The sequence below is a fragment of the Mercurialis annua genome, linkage group LG2 (assembly GCF_937616625.2).
Source record: "Mercurialis annua linkage group LG2, ddMerAnnu1.2, whole genome shotgun sequence".
In the NCBI taxonomy this organism is placed as follows: Eukaryota; Viridiplantae; Streptophyta; class Magnoliopsida; order Malpighiales; family Euphorbiaceae; genus Mercurialis; species Mercurialis annua.
In genome coordinates this window covers 45,137,489-45,153,007 of record NC_065571.1, presented here as the reverse complement: position 1 = coordinate 45,153,007, position 15,519 = coordinate 45,137,489, and the positions used below count along the sequence as shown (strand labels likewise).

General features: G+C 35.5%; 1 protein-coding gene across 1 annotated transcript; it reads right to left on the bottom strand.

Annotated features, from left to right (window-relative positions):
- Positions 1 to 63: 63 nt before the first annotated feature.
- On the bottom strand, positions 64 to 6,346 carry LOC126670501 (protein ENHANCER OF LHP1 1). The gene is made up of 12 exons (XM_050364252.2): positions 5,973 to 6,346; positions 4,747 to 5,855; positions 4,372 to 4,548; positions 4,106 to 4,219; positions 2,934 to 3,038; positions 2,519 to 2,653; positions 2,281 to 2,336; positions 2,069 to 2,171; positions 1,874 to 1,990; positions 1,075 to 1,201; positions 856 to 986; positions 64 to 607 (listed from the first exon to the last, which is right to left on the bottom strand). The coding sequence occupies exons 1-12, from the start codon at positions 6,247 to 6,249 to the stop codon at positions 227 to 229; spliced, it is 2,832 nt and encodes a 943-aa protein (XP_050220209.1). The 5' UTR covers positions 6,250 to 6,346; the 3' UTR covers positions 64 to 226.
- Between the last annotated feature and the right edge of the window lie 9,173 nt (positions 6,347 to 15,519).

Here is a 15,519-nt window from a genome sequence, read left to right as displayed (position 1 = left end):
TCTCCAAAACAGACTTCATAGCATGAACATTGGATTAATTCAAACAGAATTTAGTGCTCATACTTCATCCCTCCAAGAGTAATTGCTTCATGTAAATTTTGATTACAAAAAGCAGGATGAGAGCCACTAGGACAAATCAGTAATGAACTTTCAATATACACTTAATACATAGAAACAAAATCTTTACTATGCATTCTCCCAGCATCGGATAAATAAAACCAAAAATTTAATTTGGCAACTTCTTGAATGGATTAGAAGGGCGCTGAGGTTTTACGTCTTCTTTCTTTACAGTGTCATGATTGGTTGATGACTTCGAAAACGGATTTGAGGGTCGTTGAGATTGTGCTTTTGACATTTCTCCTCCTCCAATCTTTACCTGTCCTATGTTCTTTGCTAAATTTCCATCAGTTTCTCCATTTGCAGCTCTCTTTTCATCAGCTTTTTCTTTTTCAAGTTTATTCACTTTCTTAGTAAATAGAGGTGCCGATAATTTTGGTGATGGTTGCACAGCAATAGCTTCTGGAGTTTTACTTTTTTCTGATGAAGCCATGCTCTTGCTACCTATAACACTGTTTGAGTTTGCTAGGGACTCCTTTAATAATCTTTCCTGCAATGAGATGCAAAGGGGAAAATATCAGCTTTCAGATCAAGAAATTGTCCGGGCTAGACGAGTTTAAAACTATATTGCTCGGAACTGGTTGGACCTTATGTTTAGCCTTTGTTTTCATATTCACCTTTTAAAACTCTCAAACTCTATAGTCTATATTTATAACCTATTCTTGTAAAAAAATTATTAGGCCGTTTTCATTTCAGCATTTTCATTTCCGTGCAACATAGGTTTGAAAGAGAGCTCACCTCTAATATATTGTTGAAACGATCTGCCAAATTTGGAAGTTTCATTGCAGTAACAAGCTTTATAGCTCCTTTCACCGATTTTTCCAGTGATAAAAGCTTCACAAGCTCTGTTGCTCTCACAAGCTTGTCACCTGAAACAGCCAACCAACAACACTCCTATGAGCAAATAAAAAAGGTTATTGAGTCGAGTTTTTAATTAGTTTGGTTGTACAAACTCACCATTGCAGCATGATGCGATCAGTCTCAGGATGCATCTATCCTGAGCTGTCTCGGTATCGAAAACCTCATCATCAATTGCATTGGTGTCCAAACCAGCAGTTGTCATCTCTTCCATTTGTTTCTGAACCTGCAAAATAGTACATCGTATAACTTAACCACTGAAAAGCAATAAGGAGAAAGAAAATTAACAAAATCAGTTCAACCTCTCATTAATGAATAAGGTTATACTAGCAAAATAAATAATTTAATGCAAAAACATAAAGTTCCTTTTTATCAAATTATATAATGGAAAACATAGTGAACTAAACTGTCAACTAACCAATTACTCAAAGTTCAACTAATTAGATGAGACTCTAATTATGGTTTTATTATCTCTAATACACCACGACATGCAAAATTCCATTGAAAGTAGTGTACATGATTTGGTTTAACTCGTTTAGCATTATTGTACTAATATAAACCAAGTGATATCAATTTCATCATTTTCTAAACTGGAACCAAACCACAAAAATAGCACATCAACAAGTTTGGTTTGATAATTTTCTTGAAACTCAGTTTGAACTATCATTATTTCGTACAGATAGAGACCCATCTCACTTTATGCTTAAATATTTTAATTAATCAAATGAGAGTTTGCTAAGAATCTAACTCTAAATCCTCTAATATAGAGGCTCAAATACCATATCAAATAACTAATTCACCCAAAGTTTAAGTCAGTAGGTGAGACTCCAAATAAAGTTTATTATCTCTAACAAAAATGCAGGGAGAAAGGTGTTATAGGAAGGGGAGAAGAAGAAACCTGAAAGAGCCGCATGTTATTGAGGATAAACTCATTTTCCAGGGCATCCGCTCCCAAATCAGAAGAACCAAGAGGATATGATAGATTCAGGAGAGTGAGGACTGGCTTGGGAATCACCTACACAAAGGAGAAAGTCGGTAATGAGATTTTTGTCAAAAAAAACAAAGCAGAACAAAAGGTGGCAGATTATCGTACCTGTGGGAATTTCTCTGGACTCTTACAAACAATACAAAATAATTTGCTTGCATTTAGTCCAACCACCCAATAGCTTTCATTAATCTTTTTCTCTTTAGCAGCACTGCAGGAAGGAACTTTGTTATAGCACAAATGCAAGACTGAAAACATAATCTGTGAATGTCAACTCATAATATTTTCATCTTTGTAAACTGTAAGAAGTTGACTTGAACCTGAAGAGTGGAAGCCAACTTCCACCAAATTGACTTGTGAAAACTCTCAAGACACCCTGCAAAGTTGCACATACTTAGAAACAACATCAAGATAACAGTTGATCTGTGTTGTATGAAAACAAAAATGCTGGAAAGGAAAACGGAGAAACTATATTTATTTTGTAAAAGTTGGTTATAAATATAAAGTTCTAGTATTTCAGCCAATAAGTGACAAATTTAAGAATAAAAATTAGCACACCTTAGAATCATAGGAACTCAATCGACCTTCTTCACTAAACCCAAACCAAGTTAGATGTGAATCTGGACTTAATGGAAGACGTCCTTGAAATGGCTGAGTCCCATTATTTATATCAAATACTCTGAACTCCAGCATCTGCATGCTTCGGAGGAAGATAAATATTAGCTTCTAATGAAAGTGAAATCACATATCATAACAACATGATTAGATCAAGTTATATTTCCTACCCATATAAATAAATTCATTGAGAAAATAACTGCAATAGGAAGATAAATAAGTCTAAGGAAAATTTAATCATTAGGCCAGGAGCAGTTAAGGATTCAAAGCCCTCTCCCATCCTTCCCCTCCTTACCAACTAGAATAACAAAGCATCAACATATCTACTTATAGCAATAATAATAACTGAAATTTAGACCTGATCATTTGAGGGAAGGCAGTCAGAAACATGAGTTACAACTGCAAGTTGATTTTTGAAGCCTGATGCAGTCACCACTGGCCCATCAAGGGAGAGAATATGCTTCTGCAGTGATATACAGATGACAAACTATCATGATTGAGAAATTAAAAAATTCAGCATGAGACGTGAATTGGATGCTTCACAGAATCATGTTTTAAAGTTATCATTCAATAAATTAGTTCTATATGATTAAAGTGCTCACGAACAGCACCAAGAAAAAATATCAACTGGGTCTTGCCTGCCGTTTTTTCCAAGCAAAAGGATGAACTCAGATCAATCTCGCTAAAGAAAGTCAATTTAATTTTCCATGATGACTGCATACTTTGCAGTGCCAAATTTCTAACGAATACTCTAAACAACCTCCCAGTCTATAACTAACATTCAAGTACAAATGAGGAGTCTTTAATGTTCGGAGCTAAATCATTTGTACATAATAACAACTAAGGATTCGTTTGGCATGAGATACACAAAAGTTCATTGCCTTTGTCCATATGTATTAACAGTTTGCGATTTTCATTTTAGAGTCTGTTTAGGTGAGGAATGCAAATTGGAGCCGCAATGGCAATGAGAGGAAATTGGGATAGACATGATTCATTTCAAATTTTAAAATAAGAACAGAATGAAGTTAAACTCCAAGGGGATAATGAGAATGGATAATTTCAATTTATGGGGGATCTCATTTCCATTTCTATATTTTTTTTTTCAACCAACTACAAATATGAAAATCATTTCCATCTCCATTCCAGTTTCTCCCAAAATGGGAAGGTGTCCGTGGCAGTGGCACCCGTACGAAGGTTCCATTACAAGGTAACCTCCGAAGAACTTAGTAGATCAAAGGAGCCTATCATTAGTTCAAATTCACATGTATTTAGAGCTCATCCATCCCCAGTTTCTTCATTCTGTTCAATATCTACCAACTTGACATTGAAGCAATTACAGTCAACTAATCCTAAAATAATCTTGTTCCTTAAGCTAATGCATAGAATCACAAATTTTAGATCTGCGCAGCACAAAGGTTATTTTTAGGCCTTATTTCAAACAAATAAGCAGAAACAGAAGTTGATAACATTAATTTACACTTGCACAGAAATGAAAGCCAAATTATAACAGCCACGATATTGATAACAAACCTGCAAACCACCTTCTGTATAGATGCGCAGAAAGTTGAGGCTAGTTGCTGCAGCAACCCAAGCATTGCCCAACGCCACAACCTTCACTTCTTCCCCTTCAAATCGCATAGACCACTGAATATTAAATATACATTAGTGCCAGAACATAAGAAAAATCCTTTAATTGCATACAGGCAACAAAGGATCACTCTGTTCACTTCTAATTTTACAGATAATTATGAAGAGAAAAAAAGATGCATTGAATTTTGGAAGTTGCATGTTCTCACCTCACTGTTGTTAGCCCAGCTACTAAATGGGCGATACATAAGAGTACTCATGTTTTTATCACCTTTGCAAGGATTTGCAAAAACACTGCCATTCTCATTTAACGAGGCCACTGTGAAACCAAAGTGGTCAGTCATAGCAGGAACTCTCGGACCTCTACTAGTGTCGTGGAAATCAATCTGTATCCAATGAATTAAAAGATAATGGAGCTGTCAGTAATCATTGGAAATGAGACAATTTAACTTCCCTCCGCTCTGAAGAAGATTGTATGACTACGTTTTAGTTTCCTTAACTTATGCATATCCCCATTCCCAAGCCTCAAGGAAAATCAGAAATAAAATTTGAATTTTAAAAATAATAACTGGTGTGTACTTTACCTCAATATGTGAGTACCCATCACATTCCATTGTAGTGATAGTTCCAAGCATATTGTAGCATAAAATGCGCCTCTTCCCAGGCTGTGCAGGAGTCGCTCCAGGCTGAAAGGCTTCCTGCAACTTTGACTTAACAGATGTTGATGTGCTTCTTAGTGCCTCATTTCCCTTATCCAGATTATCCTTGCCAACACGATGTACTTTTTTTCTTGGTTCAGTCTTTGAAAACAACTTCATCTCACCTTTGACGTCTTCATCTGACACTTCATCAAATTCAGAGCTTTTCCGTGATCTCTTCCTACTTTGCAACTCTGACTCATCAAGGCTGTCTTCACCAAGATCACTTAAACTACCAGATACACTAGGCTCGTCATCTTCCTCATTGAACAAAAGAAGTCCGTTATTTTTCTTTAGTTGCAAATTAGGAATATCTTCAGTTGGAGATTTCATTGAAGAAGGAACAACCGATTCCCACAGGCCATACTTTCCATTTATATCAATAACAGCCAACGCATTACCAACTGGCTTCCACGCCATACAAGATACTCTATCATCAAACTTCTGTCTGTCGATGTCTTGCTTCTTCTTAACGTCCCATATAAGAACCTGCTTATCTAAACCAGAACTAGCAACGTATCTACCATTCGGTGACCAACTCAAGAAACATATAGGTTCCACATGATCACCTCTTAAAGAAAACAGCTTTTCAGCTGAGTCCCTATCATACATCACCACATCATTCCGCAAACCAGGAACTGCTAGAGTCTCACCGTCAGGACTCCAGCTAACAACATTCATAACAGAAGTGTCCAAACCCGTGTTAGGAGCAACATTTTTCAACGTATTCAACATAGAACCAGACTGTAGTTCCCAGAATATAACAGTTCCAACTGAATCAACCGACGCCAAGTATTCGCCATTAGGATCAAAATCTAAACCAGTAACGGGCCCTTTATGCCCTTTCAATACTCTAGCAATCGAGCCATCAATTGTATTAATAAGCTTAATACCTTCATCATCGCCAGCAGCGGCTAGCATGCTCCCGGACTTATTAAATGCAAGAACTCGTATCGGCAATGTGAATCTTGTAACATTAGTCTCAAATTCACCACCTATTCAACATTCAACAGTTCAATTAACAAATTCACAAGCTCGAAAAAACATCGATAAACTCACAGAAATGCCATTGTAGTTAAAGTGTTTACAAGAGGGTGAAAATGGAATTATACCAGGGAACTTGTAGAGCTTGACGGAGTGATCGATAGAGCCGGAGGCGAGGCAGGTGGAATTGGGGCTAAGAGAGAGAGCTGTGACGCCGTCACGGTGGTGACGGAGAATTCTTGGACCATTTGAGAGGAGAATAGGGTCGTGGATACAGATCGTTGGGTCTGAGGATGACGCCGTTACCAGATGCTGTGCCTGGTGATCCCACAAGATCGAGCAGAAGGATTTGTGAATGCCGTCGGATTTGTGGGCTTCTCTTAGCTTTAGTGTGCGGATTTTCATTTCTGTGATGTGATTTTTCAGAGCAATGCCTGCTTTGTTTAGCTAAAATCTATAGTTTTTTAGGGTTTTTGATTTTTTTTCTCTATGTTTAAAATGTATAGGTGTTTTGGGGCATTTCTTTGGCGGGAATATCTAGCGCTTCGGGTTTTGGCGGGAGATGAAACGATTTGTCGTTTGGTATTTTACTTCAAAGAGGACTTTTAGGTTTTACTTGCTGGTGCTTAAACCAATGTAGTCCGGTGAGATATAATGATGTATTAAGAATAAAAGAACAAAGGATCAATTCAACCTCTCAGCTTGGCACGAAAGATCAAATAGGTCCAAGTTCGTGAAACGGGTCAAACAAACCCACAACTTAACAAAAACGGTTAAAAACATTCAAAGAGAGTGACATTAGGTGCCCTACAACTATGCCAAATCGGTCAAAAACCACCCTCCACTCTGACACCCTCATTGAACAGATCTATCGTCTCCGCTCCATTTGGATTGTCCGGCCAACGCCCTAGTTCCTCCACTTTGGCGCCCTCGTTGAAAAAATCTTTTGTTTTCGTTCTATTTCGACCGCCGAACATATTTATTCAATAGTTATGTTGAAGAATAGATCTCTTGAATCGATTTGTTTAACATATCTGAGAGGTTCGTGATCATCTGAGGTTCTTCTCAAACGAGTCTCTTCATCTGTTTGAGAAAACGAAGCCAAACTTCGTCTTCTCAGACGAAACTCGACGGAAAGGAGGCATCGGCGATGATTTTGGGTGGGGGGGGGGGGGTAAATGTAAAAAGCAATGTGTTAAAAACCAAACTATACCGGTCGGTCAAACCGGGAACCTGCCAGTAGTCTGGCATAAACCATTAAAAAACCAGAATTTATAATTGAACCTGATCGGACCGGATTGAACCTGATCGGACCGGATTGAACCAGATCGAACTGGTGAACCAGAGGTTGAACCGACAAAAAATCAGAGAACCGTAATTTTTTTTAATTTCTTAAATATTTATTAAACCGGTTGAACAGGTGGCTTCACCGGTTTAGCCACCTGTTCGGTTTTTAAAACATTGGTAAACAATTAAATTTCTAAGTTTTTTAAAAAAATTATTTATTATATGAATTTTTAAAGTTGTATTTTTTGTTTTCAAAATCTTCAAGTACCAGTATGAAGGATTAAAAAAATATTAAGGATTATTTTAAATCTTTAATCATTTTTATGGATAGTGTGTTGCAATCACGAATGAGAGTGAGAGTGAGGGAGAGTGTGAGAGGTAGGTATTTGACCGATATTGTCAAGTTGTGGATTTTTTGACCCTATTTCAGGAACTTGGGCCTATTTGATATTTCGTGTCAAATTGAAGGGCTGAATTGATCTTTTATTCAAAAATAAAAAGATAGTCCTACACATATATAGTTGGATATGTCAAAATAAATAATAATTTTATATACATGTGTGTGTGTGGTGTGTGTGTGGTGTGTGAGGGGTGGGTGGGTGGATAAAATATATCAATAATTGATCTTGGTAGGTAATTTAAAAATTATTTTTTAAAAAATCTATTTTATACCGTCAGAACCGTCGGTTTAAAACAAAAACCGGCGATTATGGTTCCAAAAATATTGAACAGTTTCGACTTATGGTTAGCCCTATTTGGGCTTAACAAGGAGTAGTATTATCTAGGCTTAAATGCACCAAAAATCACAAACTTTCGCGTGTTTTTGGTATTTAACATAGTCTTTTAATTTTGGCAAAAATGTACATGAACTTTCAAATTTTTGCAACTAAGACACAGACATCGTTTTGGATGTAAAATGGTACCGTTTGGATGTAAACTGACACAATTTTTCAAAGGAACACAAACATGGTCTTAATTGTAATAATTGGAAACTTCGTGTTAAATATTAAAAATTAAAAGATTATGTTAAATATCAAAAACACGAAAAAGTTGGTGATTTTGTGCATTTAAGCCTATCATCTATAATAATGACTTTTTTTTAATTTTTTTTAATGAAAAGCATGTGTGAAACAACTTGTATATCTGGTGTAAGAAGTGATAGAAATTATTTTAAAAAATGTTAACTCTTTCGCAAGAACAATATGTGTAACACCCCGTGTTTTTCCGGTTTGTTCCGATGAACTGTCTGATGTTTGATGGTTTGGTTTCTTTAAACTTTGGTTTAGTATACTTAGACCTTATTTTGATGTTTGATCGTGTTTCGGGTGTGCTCCGGATTGTTTGGAGCGACTTTGGGCTTATGCCCAAAAATCAATTTTTTTGGAGGCAGAGCTTGTGTCACGGGCGTGATAGAGGCATGTCACGGGCGTGACAGATCACTGCCGAGGTCGTTGTTTTCTATAAATAAACCCTTATTTCGATCTAAATTCATTTCTTTCACTTCTGAAAATCCTAGAACGGCTGAGACACTATTCATACTCAATTCCCCACCCATCTCTCTCATTTTTTTTATCATTGGTAAGTCTTTTAATCATATCTTTCATGGTTTATTCAATTGGTTTATGATTGGTGTGATTCTAGATTCAATAGCTTCTTGTTTATCATACTTATAGGCTTTTGATTGATCAAATTTCCGGGTATTTGATTTCTTTGGCTTTCAAGAGATATGTGTTCCCTTTTCCCTTATTATTTGCATAGAGAATTGTAGGTTATTATGATTGAATATTACTTTGGGTGTTGAAGTATTCATTTTCTATTTTTGCCATATTTAAGATCTGAATATTGTATGATGATTAATGTGTTAGCGTGTTTAATGTTAATTATAGCTTAGATGTTGTGAATCTATAATTGATTTGAGAGCCACATTGAATTGTGTGCTATAATATGTTATATTTGTTGTTTTTAAATTATGGAAGTGGCTAGAAATGCATGACCTAGGGAGGATTTCATACATTAGAATTAAAGTTTTGGTTATTCAATCACTTGATATGTTAATTGTTGATTTTCGGGTTTGTTTTGCGTATGTATTGGTTGGCTTGATTTTGTGTTGAGGTGTATTTGGGGTTGCCTATGTATGTTATAGGATTGTTTTGGTGGATTATTCATGCTGGCATTGTTTAAGATTGGTGGGTAATCGACTGATGAAGTTGTATATAAGCTACGTTGAGTTTTGCCATAGTTAAATTGGTTGTTGAATTATTATTTCAGATCTGAGTTTGTGTATTTAAATGTTTTTAAAATCATTATTGATTTCATTTAAGGTGGTTTAAACACGTCGTGTATATTTTGGGGAATTGTTAAACCTAATAATACTTCCTGGAGCTGGGGTCAGATTCTCAATCTTAGGAGAGTCATTTATAACATGTTCAACTACAAGTTAGGAGATGGCAAGTCCTTCTCTTTCTGGTTTGATCCTTGGTTGGATGGCAAATCCATCATTGAAAGATTCCCTAATGTCTGTATCAAGAACTCAGAAGTCCCTAAGAAAGCCAAATTGTACAAAGGAGGACAACTGGAATCTGCCAGAACCTCTTGATCATTATACTCAAGAAGCCTGGGACTTCATAATGGCTAACTACCATACTACTGACAGCAATGACAGAATTTCCTGGAGCCTTAACAAGAATGGGAGCTTCTCAACTAATAGTGTCTGGAAAAAGTTGTTGATTGAAAAGAGTAAAGTTAGCTGGAACCATCTTATTTGGTATGCAGGAAATGTCCCTAGGTATTCTTTTACTACATGGCTTGCCCTGAAAAACAAGCTGAATACTAGAGAGAAATTGCATAAATGGGGGACTATCCCAGATGATAAGTACTGCTTCTGTAACCAGGAGAGTGAAACCACTAGGCACCTTTTCTTCTCTTACCCGTTCTCCTATGAGGTCTGGAAGAAGGTGTTAGCTTATTTGGGGTTCAACAGGAATCCAGACAATTGGAACAGGGAAGTGAGTTTTTTTACTAGAAGAGGAAGAGGTAAATCCAGAATTGCAAAAGTGAGGGAAAATGGATTCTGTGCGGCTGTGTACCAAATCTGGTTTGCCAGAAACGACCTGATCTTTAATAAGAGAAGGCATTCTTGTGATACAATCTTTAACAAGATTAGAAGTAATATAGAAATGAGAAACTGATTTTAAAGGAATGTTTTTTGGGTTAATTCCTTAGCTTAGCTCTGGGTGAGTTGTGTTTGCAGGCCTGTCTTGTTTCTTTATCAGGTTAGGGCATGTTTTAGTTAGTAGCTGTTTTGGGTTGAGGGTCTGTCCTCCCCTTTTGGTTTAGGCCTGGTTGTAGGCTTTGTTGTTGTTTGGTGTATCTCTCTTTTCTATAGCAATAAAATTGCTTCTTTTGGTGATTGACCAAAAAAAAAGTTTTTACAAAATTATTTTTAAAATTTCCATAGGCATGGATGGGCAATGGGACAAGCACGAGCGCATAACGTTAGACCTTTTTTCAAGGCTTAATCCATATAAAAGTCCCTGTACTTTACACATTTTTTTCCGTAATCCTTATACTTCATTTTTGTATTATTTAATCCCTCCACTTACCTATTTTTAATTTTTAGATCCTTTATGAGTTTTTTCCGGTCCTTTTTGTATGGCTGGAGAAAACAAAAATTGTAAGTAGAGGGACTGGAGGAAACAAAAACTGTAAGTAGAGGGACTGGAAAAAACTCACAAAGGACCTGAAAATCAAAAATAGGTAATTAGAGGGACCAGATAATATAAAAATAAAGTATAAGGACCTACAGAAAAAAAAGTGTAAAGTCAGGAACCTCTATATGGGTTTGACCTTTTTTCAATTATTTCAATTTGTTGCCGACATTGTTGTCCCATTGAGTTGTTTATTTATATTCAAAGGTTTGCATTCAATCGTCCGTCGTCGTCTTTATTTATTTGAATTTTCCACTTTACAGTTTATTACAGTCTTTCTAGCTTAGCATTCAAAGGTCGGCAATATTAAACAAATTTAAACTTAAAAAAATAAAGTCAAATAATTTAGTATTTCTATTTGTGGCTCTCATGCACCTATTTTTAAAAATAATAAATACATTAATAATTATATTATGGATGGGAATTTTAATTATATTTCACTTCAACGTTCTTTATACTAAATTAATTTATATTATGAATGATAATTAAAATTATATTAATTATTTTTTACCAAAAAAACATATTGTATTCCTGCAGATGCAGGCTTTGATAATAGATTGAAAAAGTTTAAATTTGGAATAGTTACAGAGATCAAAATGTTGAGATACAGGTAACAAGGTTTAAAATATATAATTGGAAAGCTAAGTTGGATGTTGGCGAAACTATAGCAATTAGAAATGGTGTTACAATTGCGATAAAACAACTTCTAACTCCTTTTAAAGTCAATTTTAATGCAAAAATTATACTAGAAACTTTCAACACCGGAGAGGAGTCTTGTAACGGTATGAGTTGAATAGCTTCAGATTGTGCTAATTTGGCTATTACGATTGTTGTACATAAGGGAGAGTATCGGTCGGTTTGGTTTGATTTGATTCCAAATTGACCAAATCCGACGGTTCCAAATTTCTCTAAATCTCAAACCAAACCGTAGTTATTTTCACCAAACACCGAACTTTTTTTGGCTGAACTTTTTGGTCAGTTCGATACCGTTTCTGTTCGGTTTCAAATTTCGGTTTAAATTTATTTTATAAATTAGATAAAAAAAATCTTAGTTTTTATTGTAAAACAACAAAAAAATAAGGATTTAGACCAAAAGGAAAAAAATCCTATTTTTTTTTAAAAGTTTGGTTCAGTCGGTTTTTTAGTTATTTCAATTTTACAACCTCTCAAATCGAACTAAACTTTAAAGTTTTTAAAATCTGACACTGAATCAAGGGCTTATTTTCATCTGTCATCCCTGACTTTTGGACTTTTTATCACTAACGTCCCTAAATTTCATTTTCGGCCTGTAAACCCCCTGATCTTTAGTTTGACGATCACAAAAGTCCTTTTACCCAAAAAATGACTAAAATACCCCTAAAACAAATAATTAAAAAAAATTATAACCTAACCAGACCCAACATAATCAAACCTAAAACCACCTAATAAAACCTAAAACTACCTAACCAAATTTAAAACTACCTAACCAAACCTACAATTATCTAACCAAACCTATAATCGACACCTACCCGTCCGCCGCCGCGCACCCTTAAAAACCACCTCCGGTACTCCGATATCCACCACCGTCTGTGTTCAGCGGATATGTTGAATGTGTTCAACAGATCTGTTGAATGTGTTTAACAGATCTGTTGAACACAACAGATCTGTTGAACAAATCTGTAAAAACAGATATGTTGAACAAATTTGTTGAGGTTCGTCTGAGGTTCGCCTCAGACGAACTCGTCTCGTCTGAGGTTCGCCTCAAACGAACTCGTCTCGTCTGAGGTTCGTCTCAGATGAACCTCATTCGTCTGAGAAGACCTTCGTCTTCTCAGACGATCCCAAGGTCGTCTTCTCAGACGAGGAGACGAACCCATTCGTCTCCTCGTTTGAGAAGACGACCCACTTCGTCTTCTCATACGAAGAGACGAACCTGATGGGTTCGTCTATTCGTCTGAGAAGACGACCCACTTCGTCTTCTCAGACGAAGAGAACTGGGTGGGTCCCAGTGGTGTATGGAGTGGAGGTGTGTGGCTGCCGCAGGGTGTTCAACAAATGGGTGGCTGCCGTAGGGTGGTTTTTTGCAGTTGGGACGTCAGTGATAAAAAGTCCAAAAGTCAGGAACGACAGATGAAAATAAGCCCCGAATCAAGCCATTTTCACCAAAAAATCAAAATCAAACAACAAACTTTGGCTTGGTTTATTTTGATTTTTCAGTTTGGTTCGGTTTTACTTAACCGTAGTTGTACATATATTTCTATATCAATAGAAGAATTTTATTTGTAGCTCATTCTGACCAAAAAGGCATTGACTGATATTAGTGAGTCTCAATTTTGAAGGGGTTTGTCTCTTAAGATGTTGAGCAATTTGTACTGGTTGAGCAAACAATTTTTGCTTAGTGTAATTTGATTAATTATTAAAAAAAATGTTGTAAATATGTTACTTAAAAAAATAACAATAATAATTTTATTTTAATAAAAATCATTAAAATTAATATTAATGCATTTAAAAAAACTAAAATCATTTTCTGAAATATTAAATTATGATATATATAGTAAAATTAGAAACTAAATATTACAAAAGTTATTCATTATATTTTAAACGAAGCGATCTACCGTGAGAAAGGTGAAATGGAAATAATATAATAAAATAATGATGGGGAAAACTATTATACGCTTTTTGTTATACTCATGTCACTTTACGTGTTTCACATGTGACTCATTGTGTCTCGTCAAATTATCAAACAATATTTAAAATAGTAGTTAATTAGCAATAGTTTATTTTATTTCATATTTTAAATCATTTTATTAATAGTTTAACGTTAAATTTTAATTAAAAATATCAAATAATAATTAAAATAGTAATTAAAGTAGTTTATCTTATTTAAAATTACACATGATTAAAAAATAATTAAAATATATTTTAAGTAGTCTATTTTAGTTAGTACTCTAAACAATTATCTTAATATAGTAGTTTATTTTAATTAGTATTCTAATTTTATTATGTTTTAATAGTTTTAATTAATAATTATATCTTATAAAGTGAAAAGAACATTAACGTAAATGATCCCCCCCTCCATCCGTGCTTTTATATATAGTATAGATACCATGCTTGATGTTTTGATCTATAGTGAGAAAAACTATAATAATAGAGAGTATGATGTTCTAGCAAATTATTACTCATTTAGGTGTAAATCATTGAATAAAGGGTCAATTCACCCCCTCAACTTAGCACGAAATATCAGAAGGCTTTTTTCAAAATTATCTCGTTTTTTGATATTATTTTTTGCAAAAATATTCCTTTTTGGTAGTTTATTAGTAGATTAGAGGTAAAAAGGTTATTTTTGCAAAAGTTTCAAAAAATGAGGTATAGAGTGTAATTTTCCAATATTAAAAGAGTCATTTTAAAGACTTTTGGGTCAAACTAACTCGCAACTTGCGTTTTTTTTTTATTAAAAACACCCAAAGAGAGTGGGAATATCCCCCCTCCTAAAACTATGTAAAACTGGATCAATTCACCTCTCCGCTCCATTCCACCGCCAACCGCCGCATCCACATGAAACCGCAGTCGAAATTTTCTTTTTCACCGGAATTTTTTTCCCGACGATTTTTTTTAATCAAAGAGCAGACCATCTGGTATTTATGGAGGAGTATTTTTTTATGCCCAATAGATCATGAGGAGAGGAGCCCGAGTTTGCATTAGGGATGTCATAATACTGGCGTTTGGCAATTATCTATGGTTTTAAAGTAGAGAGTCGGATTTCGTTACTAATGAGGTGAATCCGACTCAAGAAGGGGGCGAGGTTTGGCAATAGTTCAAAGAAGGGGTTAGGGAATCGGATAAAGACATTGTGAGAGACATTGTCAATGTTAATGACCAGAATATTATTTTACCTACTCCTATTAGTTTGCGTTATTTTCCCGATGGCTGGTTATGGGTGTTGAATGCTAAGAAGAAATTCTCGAGGAAGAGTGTGTATCGTAGTATTCATGGAGAAATCTCTCTCGATAGTAATAGAGTGGGACTGTTTTGTTGGAATAAGTTATGGAGTCTCTGTATTCCTCATCATGTCCTAATTTTCTTTGGCGTTTGGCTTCGGGTCCTCTCCCTACCATTGACGCTTTAGCTCAGAAGCATGTCTTTATTAATATGACGTGCTAGGTTTGTCGTGGGAGAGATGAAGTCCACACATTCAACGAGTGTACAGTGTTAGAAACCTGCTGGAAGTTGGTGAAGCTGCAGGTTTCGTTGGAGATGGATTTAAATATGTCGGCTTGGTGCAAGTGGTGGTCAAAGAGCTCGAGTAGAGAAGATTCTGATCCGACCTCAATTATTTGCTACAAAATATGGCTTAATAGTAACAACCTTATTTAGGGGAAAACAAGTAGTTCAACAGAGGCAATTATCAACTCGGCAAACCAGTAGTTGCTGGCATGACAGATGGTAAAAAGTAAAGGTCGACGGGCTGCTAGATTGGCGTATGGTAAGTTTGATTGTTTGGTTGTATGGAGACCGCCAGATTTCGGGTGCTTTAAGTTAATGGTGTCATCTTCTCGAATGGCGGCAAGGCCGCTTTTGACCTTGTTGATCGGAATAATAGAGGTAAGTAAATTCAAACGAGGCTAGTTGGTGTGATTAGTTCTTTTGATCCTATAAGTGTGGAGTTGATCTAATAGTTCTTTTGATCCTATAAGTGTAGAGT

What these genes read in the sequence shown, in the direction of transcription:
- LOC126670501 (XM_050364252.2), bottom strand. Translation starts at nt 6,249, where the DNA reads ATGAAAATCCGCACACTAAAGCTAAGAGAAGCCCACAAATCCGACGGC. An exon ending in GCCTTCCCTCAAATGATCAG is followed by an intron (nt 2,654 to 2,933) that starts GTCTAAATTTCA and finishes CGAAGCATGCAG; the next exon opens with ATGCTGGAGTTCAGAGTATT. An exon ending in GTTTCAACAATATATTAGAG is followed by an intron (nt 608 to 855) that starts GTGAGCTCTCTT and finishes ATCTCATTGCAG; the next exon opens with GAAAGATTATTAAAGGAGTC.